General features: G+C 36.5%; 1 protein-coding gene across 1 annotated transcript; it reads left to right on the top strand.

Moving 5' to 3' along the window:
• The first annotated feature begins 637 nt into the window (after positions 1-637).
• On the top strand, positions 638-21,501 carry LOC138707475 (E3 ubiquitin-protein ligase RNF170-like). The gene is made up of 6 exons (XM_069836960.1): positions 638-997; positions 8,858-8,976; positions 10,790-10,894; positions 14,887-14,960; positions 16,212-16,346; positions 21,082-21,501. The coding sequence occupies exons 1-6, from the start codon at positions 882-884 to the stop codon at positions 21,352-21,354; spliced, it is 822 nt and encodes a 273-aa protein (XP_069693061.1). The 5' UTR covers positions 638-881; the 3' UTR covers positions 21,355-21,501.
• The last annotated feature ends 366 nt before the right edge of the window (positions 21,502-21,867 follow it).

Below are 21,867 nucleotides of genomic sequence, written 5' to 3'. Positions count from 1 at the left end.
AACTCAAACTTCTGACTGTATATACTAGTTATATATTGTTATTATTATTATTATTATTATTATTATTATACTAGAGTGTATATACTAGACTGGGTTACGTCACAGTCTACTATATACAGTAACGAAGTTTGAGTTTTGAGGGTGCTAGAAACAATAGACTGTGCCGGTACTATTTCGCATTGACTGTAATGAGGCGATATTAGCGATTCTAGTGGTGAGCAACTATCTAATGTTTGCATATTTACTACGTGACTGTATATACTAGACTGTGGTTACGTCAAAGACGTTTTATAATTTACGTATTGCCTCTATGGATAATTCTACGCTAGGACACTGTCTACTACAACGTCTTTAGTCTATTATATACTGGACTGTGGCTAGGAGATACGCCTCTGTAAACCATGGTACCTAAAATGGGTCTTGGCATGCAGATAAGTAAACCACTTGTGTTTGTTTAATATTATGATAGTCTTACGTCGAGCAATATCAGCAGTTTAATTAAATAAAAATAGCCTTGCGACACATATTCAACACTAGTTACAACAGAATCCTGATTCAAATTCCAATTCCATTACCATTTGTTGTCACTCGATTGGTCACATCATAAACCAACATTGGTGGGATATTCTGAATATTGGTACCATTGCCCAAGATGTTGCTGAATCCTGATTCAAATTGATGAATGAAATAGTTACAGTAACGCTCCTTTTAGGGATTTATAAAGTAATTAATTGATGCTTTTCCCCCAAAATTAAGCAGAACATAAGTATACAAATTTTAGAAATTCAGCATTGTAGGAGAATCTAGTTGTGGCAGTTGGCGTTTGCAGGAAAGCTTTCGTGAGTTGAAGTATCTTACATGTGAATTTGGAAGACGTAATAATGCCCGATAGCAACTATATTCACGGAATTGGTGACGAGGTGATCATAGCCCTAGTAGCGGGATTATTGATATCCATTCCGGCTGGTATTTATACGTACCGGAGAGTTAATTGGCCGTAAGTATATTTCGAACCTAACCTATATTACAACTTACACATAACTTAAGTTTGCAAATTAAAAATCGTAAAATGACATGCTTTGGAAGGTTTTCGTTCTGTATAAGTCAAAATATTCAACTGAAAATTTCCTCAATTATAAGCAACAAATTCCGGGACAATTCCCGCATTAAATGTTGTTACGCAAACTTTATTAGTAAAGTATAGGTTACATTTAACCTTACACTCAGAGGCTCGGCTGTCTGTGTACGTAATTAAGCTTTCTTTAATAGTTTTGGGGTAGGTTCTGCTCTAGTATTGTGGGACCATTTTTAGGAATATAAAATTAATTTGTTTAGTAAGTGAACCCATTTCTTGTTAGGAAACTTTATGTAGCTCTGTTTCTGATTTATGATCAAGCACTCTTTCTTCTTTATTTCACTTCATTACTTAATTGCGGGAATATTTCAACACAGTATCCTTTTGAGTGTTACATGATTAAATATATAACGTTATCTGAATTTAGCCCCATATTCTGTGAGAAGGTAAGTTTGTATTAGATGAGGAGATAGATTAGTGACATGTTTACCCATTCCTCGTGACAAAATAAGGTAGGATTTGATGAGGGGTTGGACAGTAAAAGTAGTTCATTGTCAGTAACATGTTTTACATTTCATATGTTGTTACAACCAGATTGGCAATATTTTATGGGTATTTATCCAGAAGCTCTACACCAAAGAAGACAATTTTCTTTGGTGTATTGGCTTCTCTGAAATGTCTATAGTAATAAACACGTGAGTTTTGTTTGCAGCCATAGATACTTTCAATATGAAACTATCGTTTGTTAATTAATTGTAGGTCTACACAGGCCTAATTCGTGACGGATGATGATGATGATGATGAATCTGAAACAATGTTGTAACTTCCCCTCTCGTACTGGTCACAAATATAACACTGCAGAGGTCCAGTACGCGATACTAGGTAAACTAAGTGGGGCTGCAACAATGCATTAGATTATACAGTTAAGTATCAAAGGATTTTAGCTTGTCACCGTCCTGGGTCTCTTGTCAACTATTCTCTCATCCATCACGTAGCTCTTTATCTCCTCATCAAACCCACTCTAACCTTGTCACATTCCTTGGGCTCACATCACTTAATTGTCCCTTCATCTAACCTAACCTAACGTTTAACTCGTGATATTTACTCAAATGTACGCCAGTGGACGCTTGGGCGCGAAACCAGGTGGCCCGGGTTCGATTCCCAGTTGGGGAAAGTTACCTGGTTGAGGTTTTTTCCGGGGTTTTCCCTCAACCCAATATGAGCAAATGCTGGGTAACTTTCGGTGCTGGACCCTGGACTCATTTCACCAGCATTAATCACTTTCATCTCATTCAGACGCTAAATAACCTAAGATGTTGATAAAGCATCGTAAAATAACCTACTAAAATAAAAATAAAATACACCAGTCTAGGATAAATCATTGCAACAAAATCAACACCATCAGACACTAACACTAGCTAATGTACTGTCCATCCAAGTAGTTATGTCGCAGGGTCATCTACAGTAGCGTGCAAATTAATCCGAACAACGTAATTACTTATGCAAAAACACTCAAACGGGATAAAAAAAGGATCTAAGACATACCTCAGTAATCTATGTGGCCTCCCTTGTTCCTAATAACAGCTCTGAGACGATTTGGCATGGATTCCACTAATTTCCCACAAATATTCTTCATCGCGAAACCATACACCAATGAAGGCAGAAATCATCTTCTCCTTTGTAGAACAATCCATTTTTTGCATTCTTCTTTTGCAAATTGACCACAAGTTCTCAATGGGGTTGATGTCGGGTGAGTTGCCTGGCCAGGGGAGTACCTGAATATTCTTCTTGTTGAAGAATTCTGTAGTTTTTCGAGACGTATGGCATGGTGCCAGGTCTTGTTGGAACACACCTCTGCCATCCGGAAATGATTTTTGCAGCTGGGGTACGATTCTGTTTTCCAATAAGTGAATATATTTGTCAGAATTCATCATTCCCTTGATAGGTATTAATGCTCCAGGCCCTTCATGTGTAAAACAACCCCAAAACATTACTTTAGGGGGGAATTTGGGTGCTTGTTGGAGATGAGCTGCTGTTACTTTTTCGGATCCTTTCCGTACGTAAGAAACACCGTGGCCGTGGACCTCGAAATGAGACTCATCGGAAAAAAGTACATTCTTCCAGTCATTCACTGTCCAGTGTTGATGTAATTTTGTCCACATTAAGTGTTTTTTGCACATAACAGGGGTTAGCAGTTGCTTCTTAATAGGCTTACGAGGCCTTCGTCCAGCTTCCAAAAACCTACGCCGCACTGTTGTGACGTGAATATTCGCCCCAGTGGTAGCCATTAACTCGTGGGTTAAGTCGACAGCAGTTAGTCTAGGATTTAATTTACTTTTCCTGACAATTAAACGATCATCTGCAGGTGAAGTCTTCCTTTTCCGGCCACAGTTTCCTTTTTTCTGGGGTGTGATGGATCCAGTCTCCCTGTATTGTTTTATGATCGAATTAACAGTAGCCAAACCGATGTGACATTCTGCAGCAATTTGCCTCTGTGTCATAGAAGAATGCTCTGCTAATGTTATAATTTTAGACCGTTTTCGTGGAGTTGTATCCATTTGTGAAGACGACAGACTGTACACAGGATTGCAGTATTAAGTCTTCAACACAACTGAAATGCTTATAAGTACAAAACGACAGGCAAAATGTCACATATTATAAAAAAAATAATGACAGACCTTCAACAATGGAATTACACGTACTACAGATGTCATTTAAAGCGGTATGAGCAGCTGTGAGGCCAAGAATGACAGAAAATGTAAAAATATGTCGTGTTCGGATTAATTTGCACGCTACTGTAAACGAGAGGAGTCATGTGACAGTTAATTACTTAACAGGGCCTATCTCTTTAAATTATTTTAAACATTTGTATAATATACGTAGAAGTCCAATTTCGAATAGCAAAAATTTTTCTGGAAATAGCTAAGACTGACCAGCCACAAGCTTTTACAGATTGGTCAGCAGAAATGGGTAGGGAAACTGTGATGCAACATAACCACTCGGAGGGACAGTACCTGTGACCATGATAGCAGAAGACAAAATAACAGACCAACTCATTAATGTATCACAGCGCCTTTAATACAAGGACCACCAAAACAAACACCAACATCAGTTTCCTCTTGTCACCTGTACCATACATTGAATTCTACTCATGAATGCATTTCTTATATGCATAAGTATTAACTAAAATTAGATATAATAAAAATTATTGCTCTCTGCTAAATTTGAGTAATTTGTGCATATTCCCCAGTCAGATCAAGAAATTCTGAATAATTATTTTTCGAGAAAATGTGCCGTCCGCTAATGTAAATAATTACAAAAAAAATTTCCAATGGAGAATTCAGTGAAAGTAATAGTATTTATTTACTTCAATGCCACCAACTGTAGCCAGATGTGGGGACAGCAGCGATATCTGTGACTAACCTTGTCACAGTTCTTGGTCTCTTGTCATTTGGCTATCCACTCATCTATCCCACTGTAACCTTGTCACATTCTTTGGCTACATGTCAATTAACTATTCCCTCATCTAACACATTCTAACCTTCCAAATCAAGCTTTCAGGTATAACTCCCTGTAAAGTTGATTTGAATAATTTTGAAGGAAAAATTGTTCCGGGGCCAGGTATCGAACCCGGGACCTTTGGTTTAATCTAAAAATTGTTCCGGGGCCGGGTATCGAACCCGGGACCTTTGGTTTAACGTTAAACCAAAGGTCCTGGGTTCGATACCCGGCCCCGGAACAATTTTTCCCTCAAAATTATTCACATTCTAACCTTGTCACATTCCTTTGCATCATGCAACTTAAAATGATATTTCATACAAGTTGAGAGGATGCGAAGACATTTCTTTCTCCTTCTACTTGCCCTGTGTCTGTCTGCAACGGAGTGGAAACTGTTACCTCTTATACCTGCACCCCCCAAGCTGTATATACAAGAAAATAAAATATTAAATAAAGTACATAAGTGAATGTAAAATACAGCCACACAGATGTTTTACAATTACAAGTTTCAGTACATTTTGGTGCCATTCTTACAATATTTTCAAGTAACAATTAACTTAAGGAATGTTAGTTTTTATTATGAAGCCAGAAAGAAGTGACAGTGCAGATTGTCCCATTATGTATGCTATAGAGTAGCAACTAGTAGTGAAGAAAACATTTATTTTCTGCTGTCAGTAACTTTTTAATGTGCCAGTTGGTACAAACAACATAAAAATGAAATACAAATGCTTAGTATTTACTAACAAATGGCTTTTAGAGAACCTGGAGGTTCATTACCGCCCTCTCATTAGCCCACCAGGTTCATTGCCGCCCTCACATAAGCCCACCATCAGTCCCTAGCCTGAGCAAGATTAATCTGCTCCCTAGCATCATATCCCACCTCCCTTAAATCCATTTTTATATTATCCTCCCATCTTTGTCTCGACCTCCACAAAGGTCTCTTTTCCTCCGGCCTTCCAACTAACACTCTATATGCATTTCTGGATTCACCCATATGTGCTACATGCCCTGTCCATCTCAGATGTCTGAATTTAATGTTCCTAATTATGTCAGGTGAAGAATACAATGTGTGCAGTTCTGCGTTGTGTAACTTTATCCATTCTCCTGTAACTTCATTTCTCTTAGCCCCAAATATTTTCCTAAGCAACTTACTCTGAAACACCCTTAACCTCTTTTCCTCTCTCAAAGTGAGAGTCCAAGTTTCACAACCATACAGAACAAGCAGTAATATAACTGTTTTATAAATTCTAACTTTCAGCTTTTTTTGAGAGCATGCTGGATGATAAATAGCTTCTCAACCGAATAATAACAGGCATTTCCCATATTTATTCTGCATCTAATTTCCTCCTGAGTGTCATTTATATTTGTTACTGTTGCTTGAAGATATTTGAATTTTTCCACCTCTTCAGAGGATAAATTTCCAGTTTTTATATTTTCATTTCGTACTATGTTCTGATCACGAGATGTAATCATATACTTAGTCTTTTCGGGATTTACTTCCAAACCTATCTCTTTACTTGCTTCAAGTAAAATTCCCGTGTTTTCCCTAATTGTTTGTGGATTTTCTCCTAACATATTCACGTCATTCGCATAGACAAGAAGCTTATGTAACCCATTCAATTCCAAACCCTATCTGTTATCCTGGACTTTCCTATTGGCTTGTTCTATAGCAGAGTTAAACAGTAAAGGTGATAGTTCATCTCCTTGCTCGCCTCGTGACAATCAACGACCTGGACGTCCTGTGACAGCAAACAGTTAGCCTCAGAAGGAATGTGTTGACGGCTGATTCATGACAATCGCCGTACCACTCAGAAACAAATTGCTGGCTTAATCTGCATTTCACAAGACTGTGTAGGCCACATCATTGCTTCGCCTGGATATCAGAAAGTTTATGCTAATGGGTAAGGAACGGATTTTTAGGTGCTAAAAAAGAGAGATTTAGGAATTTACAAAATCCAATTTAGAACTTTTAGGAGTTTATATAAAATTAGCAATTAATAATTTTAATTTAGTAAATATTTCATTTTAAGTGGAATTTATATACAAAGAACTGGTACTAATACTGAACTAAAGACTCAAATTCTATTAGTGAAAGACTGACTGCTGATTGGTCAGTTTCATTTTGCATGATACGAAAACTAATTTGTAAGCTCTCGTCAAACCTGAACAATCTATTACCCCTTTTATGCTAGGATGGACTTTTTCAAACAAACTTCGGTTCCAGAAAATTAGGTAAAATCTTCTTCCCTCCCCTTCTAAGACCAATATGGATCGAACTTGCCAGACCAATGTTTGCCCGTAAGAGATTATTTTTCGTTTTAAATAGCATTTTTTTAGCTTTTTGGGCATATTTTCATTTTTACTATCGGTATTTTTATTTTAAATATACGGAAAATAACAAAAAGGCACTTTTTGTGCACAAACATAGTTTTTAGTCATTTATAGGACTTTATGGTTCATTTAAGCATTAAAGATCCTATAGAATTTTAATAAGGGGATCCTTTATCCTTTGTACATGACATGTAGAGACATCTGAATAACATACGTATAGGACATAACAAACAAAATAGATACTGAACTAGAAATCCATTCCCTAGTGATGGGTACCCTGGATGCTGATGCCTGAAATGAAAGTGCGGAAACTCGAAATTTTCCAGGAACTTTTGTTGCATTACGAGAATGAAGTTGATGAGTCTCCTATTGCCGTCTCTATGTTAGACACTTGATTTTTATCTGTGCTCCAAAGAATGAGGACAGTAATAAATTTACAGGGTTTATAACGTGATTTAATTTTTATTTTTATGGTTATTTAATTGTTATATATGTTATTTTCACAAAGGAATGTTATTTCAGTTCTCTTTTGGTTTGTGTGTGTGTTTGCACATAGGCGCTATAAAATTCATTGATCACATTGAAATATTGAAAGAATAGCAGATATAGACCACTCAAAGAAAGAAAGCTAGAAAAGCAAAAAATAGAAGCGGGAGGATTCGAATCCTCGACATTACAATTACTACCTACATATGTGTAAGACCCTGTGGACACACCAAATAGTAGAAAAACATGGTGCTAGTAGGACATGAACAAAACCATAGTGTTCAGTGAAATAAAGTCAAGGTTGTGTATTGGAATGCATGTGAATGCAGCATCATACGAAGTCCTCTGAGTTTTCTGAGTCTCTGGAAACTGCTCATTTTGAATAATTTCAAGGGAAAAATTGTTCCGGGGCCGGGTATTGATCCCGGGACCTCTGGTTGAACGTACCAGCGCTCTGCCACTGAGCTACCCAGGAACTCCACCCGACACCGTCTCAACTTTTCCCTTTATATCCACACAACTCGCGTGGGCTGACGAAACGCCAGAGACCCACATCGAGCGCACATAATCTCTGTGTGACTTGGAATTGTGGTTTTCTGTTAATGTACACAGTGACGTATATATTATGCAAATCTAGTCTTTCAGGTAAAGCTCCCTGTAAAGCAGATTTGAATAATTTCAAGGGAAAAATTGTTCCGGGACCGGGTATCGATCCCGTGACCTCTGGTTGAACGTACCAGCACTCTGCCACTGAGCTACCCGAGAACTCCACCCGACACTGTCTCAACTTTTGCCTTTATATCCACACAACTCGCATGGGCTGACGAAATGCCAGAGACCCACATCGAGCGCACACAATCTCTGTGTGACTTGGAATTGTGTTTTTCTGTTAACGTACACAGTGACGTATATATTATGCAAATCTAGTCTTTCAGGTAAAGCTCCCTGTAAAGCAGATTTGAATAATTTCAAGGGAAAATTCCAAGTCACACAGAGATTGTGTGCGCTCGATGTGGTCTCTAGCGTTTCGTCAGCCCACGCGAGTTGTGTGGATATAAAGGGAAAAGTTGAGACGGTGTCGGGTGGAGTTCCCGGGTAGCTCAGTGGCAGAGCGCTGGTACGTTCAACCAGAGGTCCCGGGATCGATATCCGGCCCCGGAACAATTTTTCCCTTGAAATTATTCAAATCTGCTTTACAGGGAACTTTACCTGAAAGACTAGATTTACATATATGTTCATAAATTTCGAGTTGTTGAAAACTCAAATCTTTTCATTGTGATGAAAATTTATTTAAAAAATTGTGTTATTTATGGGATTTGAGGATAAGATTTTATTTATCACTAACCAGAAAATAGTTATTGTAATTTCGTACCAAGGTTTGTCTATTACTATTTTTCGAAGTCCTATGTAATTAAAGTTAATTTTATGATATTCGGTGATAATCTTATATTTTAAATCTTTTCTCAGTGGCATCAGGAATTTCTTTGGTGGTGAGTGGCGGACATACTTCAGGAGGCGTAGGCCGCGTATTCCAGAGAATGAAACTGTGTCAGCCCTAGGAAACAGACTGCAGAATGTCGAACCAGGTCAGAAGACAGAATTAATATTGCGTATTATTACATCCATATTACATCTACAAACTTAATACAGGGTCTGGCAGAATGATCTCCCTGGTTTGAATTGGCCATCATACAGGTTTATTGATAGTTGCACTTGAGTGGCATATATCTTTGAGCTGCACAAGCCATGCCATTTCAGTTAGCATCATGGTGTGGACAGGTGAACATCGTGCATTTTGTTGTTGAGCATTTTAAAAAATGGTGACTGTGATTGCAAAAATGTGGCAATTTCGTACCTATTTTAGAGTAGGTCCAGAATGTATAGAAATATATATAGTGTTCTGACTCACTGTTAACGCAAGGGATTGCTGCAGAGCGGTATTTGTGTACTTTTGGGCTGTTAAAACACTTGATTAGTGATTATGAATTCTTGCTGCTTACACTAATGTGCACTATTATTGTAAGTTTTTTATATCTGCCAACAATGGAAAAATGGAAAAAATGTTTCCTTAACATACCAATAATAATAATAATAATAATAATAATAATAATAATAATAATACTAATGGTTATTACTCACCACAGACTACTTGTGTGAAATTTTCGAAAGTTCCTCGTTGACTTCGCCGATTTCGAATTTCTTTTCAGAAGAAGAATCTGCAATTCATGTAATGAAATAACAGTTTTGGAATTGCATCTTTAATATGTTTCAAACTGCAACCTACTTCAGAGGGCCGAATCACAATATTATTGATACTGTGTAAGCACTCAAGAAAAATGTCACTCCACATTTCACTTTCAGAATGCAGTTTTTTTTTCTATTTTTATTTCAGTCTGATGGCCTAGTTAAAAACAAAATCTCCCTATTGGAGCCAAAATCTCTTATTTCAGTAAGGATGGAAACACTTGTGGGCACGTGACTTTGTTCACGAAAAAACTGGGCACATAGTTTACAATGAATGTATTTAGTAGAATGTTTTAGAACGTATCCAGCCAAATGGTAAACTAAACATCTATCTCTAGTATCAAATTCAATAGTAGGCATTTCTAATTTAAAGTCTTATTACGATCCTTTCTTTTGTAGCAAGTAGTAATGAGTGATGTATCAACTCTAAATTCACAGTTCTCTCCAGATGACAAATCTTGCTTAATAGGGACGTAAATATACTGCAGTAAATGTAAATGAAGAAAGTCTACTACAGATAGATGCTCGTCATAGGTGAAAGACTGACGAAATGGCGTTTCAAGGTATCTTGGCTAAGTTTAGACGTTAAAATATATTTGTACCCTTTGTCCCATAGCCATTCACTTAGCTGCAGAGTACTCTGAATGGATACTAATAGCAAGTCCATTGTTCTAGACAATGTGAAAGTATTGCCTGTAGTTTTTAGAAGCTGTAGAAAATTACAGACAATTTTGTGAGTCACCATTCTTATACAATGGTTTTGATGTTATACATGAATTTAATGTGTCCGAAACATTATTTAAATATTTTGTAAATCTTTCAGTTTGTTCAGAACCCTCAAAATCCACCGTCTCGGTTTGTCGAAAAAATCTTATTCCATTGGCAACACTTCCACTAAAGCGTTGAAATGCAAGACTTGCATTCATTTTCTGGTACGAAGCAGGATCTAAATGAGATTTCGTTAATTTTGGACAAACTCTAAGACCAGCTTATAATGCCTTCTTGGCTATAAGTTATTCAATTATTATGGTAACAGATTTAAGAGTTTAGTATTATTATGTATGAGATATTATTAGTCAGATTAGATGAAAATTACTGCCTCTGATATTTCTGTGCAGCTGATGACTTAATTTATTTTTTCCTACTGTTTAACAGGCACGTATCCTCCGCCACCGAGGACATATAATAGTGATCAGTGTTCCATATGTCTTCATGTACATCGCCTTGCCTTGGAGACGAATTGTGGCCATATTTACTGTGGTATGTAATTCATGTTTTATGTAAACTTCCCCCACCTTTTAAGATTTTATATTTAAAAAGCAAACATGCGTGTGCATGAAAGAACTTAAAAAGTTCCTTAAGCCTTTCGGCATATCTCGTAGTGTTTGTAGACTTTGCGAAAATCCAATAATTTTAGCTTAGTTATTACTGTATGATGACAGTTATGTCTTTGAAATATTATTTAATTTTAAGTTTGACACTACTTTGACACTACTGGGTTGCAGGTTGTGTATCGTTGCCTTCGACCATGCAGCTACAAAATTAAAATTTGCAAGAACATAATTATTTCTTGAACAAGCAAATTATTTTAATTATCAAGTTCTTTATGTCATATGTTGAAATATTGCTGTACTAGGGAAAATATTTAAGTTCATAAAAGATACCAAGAGTCATAAATTCTATATTTAAATCTTTAATACGAAAGACACACAACTTCAGATCTACAAAACAGTAGCAAGACCACTGCTGTATACAGAAGTGAGAGGTTGACTGTTGATTAAAGATGATTGATAGTGTGGGAAAACCAGCGTATTTTTTAACCATCAAAAACTGCTGGTTTTCAGGAAGGCATGAGCAGATGCATTGTTGTGATGCTGGAACAACGAATAATTTTTCAGGTGCCTATGATGTTCACCACACAAATATGTGGAAAGGACATTGGCAAAGGCTTGTTGAAGTGTGTCGTACCTCAATGGTATAATGCTTGATTATTTGCCAGTATGAAACAAAAGTTACCATGTACGAATCCCCTCTCATTGCTTGATTTTTTTTATAAGTTTGTATTTAGTTCCTATTTCCTGCTTTCTACTACAATGCAACAGTCTTCATCAACCACGGTTTCTTTTTCTTACTTTCATAATAACCTATGCTCTGCTCAGCTGCAGTTATGATACTATCTCTGATATTTTCCCATACACTATTAACATCTAATTCTTCCTCAACTTCGTAGGAACTTCCTAAAGCGTCAAACCTATTTGAAATTTCGATTTGATAATATTGCTTAGTTTCCTCGTCCTTTAATTTCTGAATATTGAATCTACTAATATTAACTTGTTCTCTACTCGCTTGGCTACTGATAGTCTTTCTCTTAATTCTCAAATTACCAAATAATGGTCAGAATTACTATATGAATGTTTCTAGGAGAACTGTAATTGTTTACATTAGCTACTGAAAAATTTTACTTTTGCTGTAGATTTTGCAATAATTAAATTTAATGACATGAATTTGATCAATAACATAAACATAACACACTTTCCCACAATTGCCATGAATTTCAAATGTAGAAAAAGCCTGTCGGTTAAAGTAGCACTTTAAACAAAGAGAGAGAGAGAGAGGGAGGGAGGGGGGAGACAGAGAGAGAGAGAGAGATAGATATTACTTGGATTCAAGTCACTACATGTCTGATTAAAAGAATGCCCAGCGGACAGTGTATGTTTGCACCACAGCACATACACAACCTGCTGTCTTGTTCATAGGAAAGTAGTTGCGGCATCAATCGGAGGTAGTTGGAGGTCTCCGATTGAAAGCACGCAAACAACTGCTTCAGAGACTACCTAATCATGTGCAGTACTATTATATAACTTCTAAATAATTACTTTTGTGGTCATGGAAGCGATTTCAGATAACGTGCTGCTCTTCATTTTGGCATATTCAGAGTGATACTTATATCAAAGCTTGATTAACACTGTGTTAACCTGCAGAAATGTGATGTGATTCATTTTAATTTTGGATAAGATATCTAGTTAATGAGGTAAGTTCTTCATTTTACATGTCTTGATCTTCTCTGTCACTGGCATCCAGTGTCAGTGGCGTATGCAGAATTTTGTCAAAGGGGAGGTAATTATTAAAATTGTTTACAATCCACATTATCTGTATTTTTAATTTTATGTGTTGTTATTATTATTATTATTATTATTATTATTATTATTATTATTATTATTATTATTATTATTGTTTTTATGTTACAGTTTATTTATTAATATTATACTATGTTCTAATATATCATATTCATGAATATTCATATAAAATCTTTTAAACGTAATTTTTTCGCAGTCATCCAGTTCTTAACAAATTTTAACTTGTGTTTAACTTTTACAATAAAAAATGTTTGTGTCATTATTACATTTATACAATAATATATATATGAGGGGCAGTCAAATGAAAACTGGTCACCATGCATATATCTCATGGTGAGCAACTTGCTACCACTGGAATTTGATTGCTGAACTGACATCTGGTGGCGACTCGGGGAAGCACAGTTACAACCTCTGCTTACACATTTTTCGGTAATGCAGGTGCTTCGTTGCAGTGACAGATACAGAACCGTGACTTGTTCCCACCAAACAACGAAGTTTTTCCACAATGATCCATCGATTTCCACATATAAGATCATCATCCTCAGCAATAACAGCAGGAGTGATGGCATGATGAACCTGTTCTGGGTGAGCATCATCTTGGAGTGACATGTCCCTCTCGGAATCTCTTATGCCATTCCAGTACATGCGAACATGACATGCTGTGTTCACCGTAAACACCAGACATGCGAGATGGATTTCTCATCCTCCTACTCCTTCAGCAGTCAAAAATCGCACTACACCTCGCTGTTCTTCTTTACCTGCCTCCGTTAGTGATGTTGGACGAACACGTGTATCTCTAACCTCACTTCCAGCACAATAAACGAATAACTAGTGCTGCAAGCAATGGGTTCCACATCAGTTGATCGAGGAACAAAAAACAAACAATGGCTGCTTTAAAGGGTCATTTACAGTGAAACTACGAAGAAGAGTATTGTCACTGGGGACGAATCGTGGTGTCACTATTTCGAACCGGAGAGCAAATGACAGAGCCAACAATGGAAACACATGGATTCTCCCCGCACCGAAAAAGTCCAAAGCAGTGCACACAAGTTCCGGTAAAGTCATGTTGACATTCTTCTTCGATTCTAAGGGTCCTCTGCTTGTTGAATTTCTCGAACATGGGGCCAAAATCAATGCACAGCATTATGAAGAAACTTTACAGAAACTAAGACGTGCCATTAAGTCAAAACACCCTGGAATGCCCTCTGCTTGTTGAATTTCTCGAACATGGGGCCAAAATCAATGCACAGCATTATGAAGAAACTTTACAGAAACTAAGACGTGCCATTAAGTCAAAACACCCTGGAATGCCCTCTGCTTGTTGAATTTCTGGAACATGGGGCCAAAATCAATGCACAGCATTATGAAGAAACTTTACAGAAACTAAGACATGCCATTAAGTCAAAACACCCTGGAATGCCCTCTGCTTGTTGAATTTCTGGAACATGGGGCCAAAATCAATGCACAGCATTATGAAGAAACTTTACAGAAACTAAGACGTGCCATTAAGTCAAAACACACTGGAATGCTATCAAACAGCCCTCCCACATACTGCCAACTCCACGAGGAGTACTATTCGGAGATTTGGTTGGGAAACGCTTCAACACTCCTGAACCCCTAGAGCCCCGACCTCTCCCCATGCGATTTTCACTTTTTTGGAGAGTTGAAGAAAGACATTCGTGAACTTCGTTTTGCATCGGACGAAGATGTGTGTGACTGGGTAAAGAACTGGTTCGGTAGACAGCGCACAAGCGTTTTTAAGAATGGGATTGATCGTTCTGTCTCGCAGGGGAGTAAATATATAAACGGTTTTGGAGATTAATTTTGAGGTAATAAATGTTCTATTATACTTTTTGGCATTTGACCCATTTTCATTTGACTGCCCCTCATATATTTATTCAACAGTTATTTGTATATGATAGGTGAGACACTTTAAATAACAGGAAAATCCATGGAAACAATGAAATATATTGAAATATGTATATTTTTTTAAAGTTCAAGGTGGGGACCTTAAAACACAATAATCCTCTCCCCCTCCTTGCTTATGCCCCTCCCCAGTGTATATGTGGAAATCGTTTACTTATTGTGAGTAATTTTTTTATTCTTAATTTTCAGGTAACTGCTTAAGGACCTGCATATTCATGAATGGCTTTATGGAAAGAATTGATTGTCCCATATGTAGACAGTTGGTATGAAAATACGATTTTCACATTATTGTAATGAACTACACGAATGAAAACGAAAATGTATTTATAGGAGAGACACTGTTGCTGTTACAACATTGTTAGACTTATGTTGCATCTCTGATCACATATGTATCAGATTGTCCATTCCCATGTAATAAAATGGCAACAGATAAAAGATAACAATAGCTAGGATCTCCACATCGAAAATGAACTTTTGATAACAACCGCTAGATGGGAATATAGTTGCAAGCTATTACTCCATTGCAATCCCATCAGAGTTATAACGTGATTTCTTTTGGAGTTGCTAGATGGCAGGATACAGAAATTGATATGAGTTGTCTTGAAAGTCCATTAGGCTGATCAGTCTATTTTATGTGATCAGGGGTTGTACAATGAACGACCTTTCTGCTAGTACTGTAGAACTTCTATTTAACATTTTTATGGGGACACAGAATAATTAATCTTAAATGGAGGTTGACACTAAATAGCTGTTTACTATTTTTATTTAAAAAATGTTGAATACTTTCACAAGAATTTAATTTACTTACAGAAAAGCTACAGTAAATAAATTATGGACAATACTGTACAAACACTGGAAAATAATAATGGGAAGCTGGGTACCAATTAAGTCTTCTGGCCATCTCTGATATCTTCACATTTTGATTTTTTTTTCTATTTTGCAAATGGAATTAATTTTTTTCACGAGAGGAAGCATTTTCTTTCCGTAGACTTTTTTCTAGTGATATGAAATGATGAAAAAAATGTAATCTATTCACTGTAGTAGCGCTGACATCACACACCTGAACAAGCACAACAATGGCAAGAGATTCATGTTGTGACGGGTGTTACATTCATGTTACTGTAATACATAGGCCTAACACTTTGGAAGATGCTATGCTCCATCACTGCATGTGATATCACGTAATATTTTCATCGTTAAATTACTCAAATATTTTGGTTAACTGGAGAACTATATGTTGCATATGCATATAAATTACATTTTGGTTTTATCTAAATCATCCTATCTCCAATCGCTAAATGCATGCAAGGTTACATCTTTGTGTACATCAGGAACAAGGTTGGTTGGGACAGATTTTAAATAAACCTATTTGATTGTAAGTCACGTGAACACTAACCTTACTGCAGCAATTATTCTCCTTTGTGCAGTTGGTTCTAGCAATGGAATGTTTTAAGATATTTCTTTGAAGTAGAGTTACTTTGAATTATACTACTAAAGTATGTCTTACTTTTCAGGTCTCCATACTTTTTATCCTATTCTCTGAAACTGAATTACAAGCCCCACTTGCCTCACTAATTGGGTCGGAGGCTCGACAATTGTATGAAATGGTCTATGAGTATAACAGAAGGTTTTCAGGAGAACCTCGTTCGGTAAGTAAATAATTATTACATATGCTGCACCTGAAATGCCATTAAACATTAACGTGTTTCAATAGTAAAAGTTCAGTCCAAGACTGATAAGTTCGTTAGGATTTCTCTGCGGTTTTCTACAACTATAAGATGAACATAGGAAATCTCATGACGAATCTTCAGTCTACTCCAAGTACCATCTCACTATCACCAATTCCATCAATGCTAGATACCCTCCCATTTCGTGTAGCCTCATTATATTACTTTTTTAAGGAAATAACAAGCATTTCAATCATAAAAGGAAATTGGACATATTAAAAAATACGTATGCAGCCAATTTTGAAATTTATGCAGGACTGCAGATTGAATTGGATACAGCACATAAAGAAGATGTATAATAGTAAGATACTCAAACAACTTGTACACTACAAGCATAAAGGGAAGAGGAGTTTGGATGACTGAATAAATGACTGACTGAGGCAGTAACAGGCCACAAGGCCTAAAATGGGAAGGGTGATAATGAAGAAAATAAAAATTGCTCACAATGTTATTGGGCTGTGTGTGTTAATTTACAGCATTACGAGAAGTGTGTTGATGATTGTGTGTTTGTACAGAAAAATGGTTAGATTATGGTAAATTTTTGGGTATTTTTTTTTTTGTCATGGAGGTCCACTTTGTCATGAAGCTTTAATTGCATTCTTCTGGTTTGGCATTGGGAAGAAGAGAGATGGGATGACAGGCCTGTTAATGAAATCCACCTCCTCAGGAATGAAATTCTTGACACTTCTAGTTTAGCACAGTCTAGGAACGTTTAGTTGATCAGGACTGGAGACATTGGAAACCATCCACAAAACCTTAAAGTCGTTGTTTCATTGTTGAATTTACAATTAAGATTGCCATGTTACATCTGAAATGTGGATATGGAGAAGAATGTGTGAAGTGGACAGACAGACTAAGATATGAAGCTGTTTTGGAAAGAGTGTGTGAAGAAAAAATGAGGATGAAAGTGATCAGGAAGAGAAAAAGGAATTGGTTCGTTCACTGGCTGAGAAGAAACTGCCTACTGAAGGGTGCACTGGAAGGAATGGTGATTGGAAGAAGAGTTCGGGACAGAAGACAATATCAGATGACGATGATATTAAGATATAGGGATCATATGGTATGGTATGGTATGGTATGGTATAACTGGATGGGAAGACATTACAAAAACTGCTCTTTTTCCTCTAATTATGTTGCAAAAACATATAATCAAAATTTGTTTGAAAAGGCAACTGGATTATCCAAAAAATTTGATCCATTCCGAATTGAATGTTTTTAGAATTGACCAAATTTATAAATACTCTTTAATGAAATTCTATCATAAAAATAGAATGAAATTTGTAGCTCAGCCACATGATCATAATACAAGATGAAATGAAATTCTTAATTTAGTTGAACCTAAATGTTTCACATCTGCTGCTTTACTACACAGTACAAATTATGGTCCACGTCTATATAATTCGATAATAAAATTTCATCCAGAATTGACTATTTTAAGCAATGAAATTTTCAGATCCAGAATTAAAAAAATTACATGACAGACTTCCTTGTATTATATTATGTACCATGTATTGTAAAACAAGTTTATTTCTATCCTAAGTATATTTTTTCTATCTTATCTTGGTTACTATATCAACATGACCTGTACTAATTATACTACTAATAATAATTTAATATTAATCCACCAATCTCAACATCATCTCTGTGTTCACTCAGTTATTACTAGTATTATTATTACTAATTTTATTATCGTCTTTATGTGACCTTTTTTCTTAAGTATTTTGTCTACAAATATGTATATTTATGTAATGAAACTGTCCCCAAACACGAGCTTTGCTCTTTCGGGGTACTCTAATGTAACGTTTTTATGTATATGTTATTATTAAATAAATCTAAATCTAAATATGAGAAGGCAAAGAGGAATGCAAAAAATAGGAAAGATTGGAGAAAGCTGGGTTTGTAGTGAAAGACTGCTCTTGGCCAGAACACAATGAATGAATGAATGAATGAATGACACAATTTGAGTATATTACATAGAGTAGGTATATAAAAAATCTATAAACTACGGTAATATCATAAACAATGCAACTTTAAATAAAAAATTGAACTTAATTGTCATCTGTATGAGTTATTTTGATTATATTGATTCCAGCAATACTGAACAAGTTGTTCTTTAAATGTATCATTTGTATTAATCAATCTCATGCAATTTTGTAATGAATTATATTCTTTTGATGCTATATAAAATGATTTAATTCCAAATTTTGTTGTATTTGATGTTTTCAACCTCAATTGTCTGTCTGATCTTGTTTCATATCTATAAATTTCTGCATTGATTTTGAATTTATAATTATAGTGTATTTTTCCCGTTAGTATTATAAACATAAAAAGACATGGATTTTTTAATATTATATTTCAATGGCAGAATTTTTATAATATTATGTATGCACTTCAGTTGATGGTGTTAAATATGGCAGCTCATATAACAATTTGATTGCTCTTCTTTGAGTTACTTCCAATTTTTTATTGTTTCTTTATTACATGTTCCCCATATGCAGCCCACTTATGTGAATTGTGAATTGATTAGTGCGTAACATATACTTTTTATTTGATTAGTTGAAAAAATAATGCCCTTTTGTCTATGCGTGACACCCATTACTGTTGTGATTTTTTTAACCATATTATTTATGTGAGCTTATGTGACAAAGCTTTATTCATAATTAATCCTATATATTTAAACATATCTACACATTCAATTGATTTATTTCCAATCTCTATAATACGAGGCTCATCCAGAAAGTAAGTTTCCCGATTTTTTCCCCTTTAAGGTAAACGTAATTAGCCGTGTCAATTGCGCATGCGTAACAGATCTATGACGTATCAATCATATGCCAGCTGGACAGGTCCCGCCTGGTGCCAGTAGCGTGGCAGCAGTGGTCCGAAATGGAAGCTCTTATTCCTTCTCCCGCCGCGCCGCCTGCGAGCTTCGGTCGGTGATAAAGTTCTTTAATGCACAAAGCATTGTGCCAATTGAAATTCATCGGCAGCTCTGTCAGGTCTAAGGGCCGAACATCATGAGTAAGCAGATGGTGCGTCGCTGGTGTAGGCAGTTTTCCGAAGGTCGTCCAAGTGTCCATGATGAAGAGTGCAGTGGGCGACCGTCCCTCATCAATGATGATCGTGTTGAGCTGGTGCGGCAGTGCATCATGGAGAACCGTCGCTTCACGATTATGGAGCTGAGCAGCCATTTTCCGCAGATATCGCGATGCTTGTTGCATGAGATTGTCACTAAGCACCTGCTGTTCAAAAAAGTGTGTGCCAGGTGGGTGCCGAAAAACCTGACACCCAAACACAAAATGCAACGTTTAGGAGCAGCACTGACATTTCTGCAATGGTACCTAGATGACGGCGACGAGTTCCTCGACAGGATCGTCATGGGCGATGAGACTTGGATTTCGCACTTCACCCCGGAAACCAAGCAGCAGTCAATGCATTGGCGGCATAGTGGATCTCCGGTCAGGACGAAATTCAAACAGACGCTGTCAGTACGGAAAGTGATGTGCACGGTGTTCTGGGACAGGAAGAGCATTCTGCTCATTGACTTCCTTCCAAGAGGTGAAACAGTGAACGCTGACCGTTACTGTGAAACACTGCGAAAATTGCGACATGCCATTCAAAACAAGAGGCGTGGAATGCTTACTGCAGGTGTTGTGCTCCTCCATGACAATGCTCGTCCACATACGGCTCGGCGCACAGCAGCTGTTTTGACGGGATTTGGCTGGGAGTTGTTTGATCAGCCACCCTACAATCCTGATCTTGCTCCCAGCGATTTTCACGCTTTCTTGCACCTCAAGAAATTCCTGTCCTCCAGTGAGCGTTTTGGCAACGACGAAGAGCTGAAGACGTCTGTCACACGCTGGTTCCATTCACAGGTGCCAGAGTTCTACGACAGAGGGATACAAAAGTTGATCCTACGATACGACAAGTGTCTCAATTCTGGTGGTGGCTATGTTGAAAAATAGCTGAAACATTGCTGTACCTGTTGCCAATAAATGTTTTCCTGAAAGTGTGAGTTCTTTTTTTTTTTAAAGTATGGAAACTTACTTTCTGGATGCGCCTCGTATTATTTAAATCCTCTGATCCTGTTTCTTATTAAATATTATAAACTTAGTTTTATTTACATTTATTGTTAATCTGTTATCTGGTAGCCAATTGATTAATAATTCGATGTACTTATTTTTTTTGCCATTAGACGTAATTTAAGAATCCATTTTTGTTGTCTTGGGAGTGTTGGATGGTATGTTTGTTTTCTTACTCGTACCTAGCAATTTATGTCGGTGTAATTTACCGAATATTTACCCACAAATGTTTGTAGCATTTCTTTTGCATTTTCTTCTGGTTATAGATTTGGGAAATTGTGCATGACTGGCCACTACCTACTGATGTGCCATCTATGGATTGAGTCCTTCCCTTTTGGAGGACTGGTGTTGATGTTCAGAATCAGAGTTGTGCTTTGTTTCACAACAGCTTTACTGTACTAATTTTTGCCTTTAGACATAATTTCAGAACCTGGTTTTGGTGTCTTGGGATTGATGGATTACATGTTTGTTTTCTTCCTCTTAGCAATTTAAGTCAGTTTAATTTACCGAAAATTTACCCACCAACATTTGTAACATTTCTCTTGCATTAAAAGGTATTAACTTTTTTCTTGTTGCAGATTTTGGAAATGGTGCGTGATTGGCCAACACTGATGCGCCATCTTTGGAATGAATTCTTCTCTGTCGGAGGACTGGTGTTGATGTTTAGAATCAGAGTTGTGCTTTGTTTCACAGCAGCTCTGATGTACTTATTTTTGCCAATAGACGTAATTCCAGAATCCGTGTTTGGTGTATTGGGTTTGTTGGATGACATGTTTGTTTTTTTCCTCTTAGCAATTTATGTCAGTATAATTTACCGAAGAGTGATTGTAAATCGAAGGTTGGATACTTGATGTCCCATCTAGTATTCCCAGAGGTAACAACTGTGATATCTTCCACTTGAACTATTTTACATAATCAGAGCTGTATTAAATACATGACGCATCTGTTTCTGTATTACGGGCAATTAGCCCTTGGTTGCCTTGCTATTATTATTTTAAATTGAGTGTTTATATTTGAATATTACTAACCATAATTGCATTTAAACTTGATTTTAAAGATTCTGTGCAGTATGTAAGAGGCATCCTCATTATAATGCTCAAATGTTTCGTCAGCTGTTAATCCCTGTCTTATTAAATAACAGACCTGTAATGATGGGCTAATTTAAAAACATCATTAATGAGACTAATTGCCCATATCATGGAGACTGACATAGTTTTTAAATAGTTACATAAAGCGTGTCTTATGAGAAAGAATTGCGTCGTTACATTTCCCCATTTCAACACATTTGCGATATCTGTCACATAAAACGTAGACTAAACATATATTTTAGTCTAGATGTATAAACATTTTTAATGTTCTCTATG

Source organism: Periplaneta americana, chromosome 10, assembly GCF_040183065.1.
Source record: "Periplaneta americana isolate PAMFEO1 chromosome 10, P.americana_PAMFEO1_priV1, whole genome shotgun sequence".
Classification (NCBI taxonomy): Eukaryota; Metazoa; Arthropoda; class Insecta; order Blattodea; family Blattidae; genus Periplaneta; species Periplaneta americana.
The sequence above is the reverse complement of the archived record's forward strand: the minus strand, read 5'-3'. Positions and strand labels throughout refer to the sequence as shown.

Bases quoted from the DNA above. Each gene is read 5' to 3' on its own strand.
- LOC138707475 (XM_069836960.1), top strand. From the start codon at position 882: ATGCCCGATAGCAACTATATTCACGGAATTGGTGACGAGGTGATCATA. The intron at 998-8,857 runs GTAAGTATATTT...ATCTTTTCTCAG, and splicing joins TACCGGAGAGTTAATTGGCC to TGGCATCAGGAATTTCTTTG. The intron at 16,347-21,081 runs GTAAGTAAATAA...TTCTTGTTGCAG, and splicing joins TTTCAGGAGAACCTCGTTCG to ATTTTGGAAATGGTGCGTGA.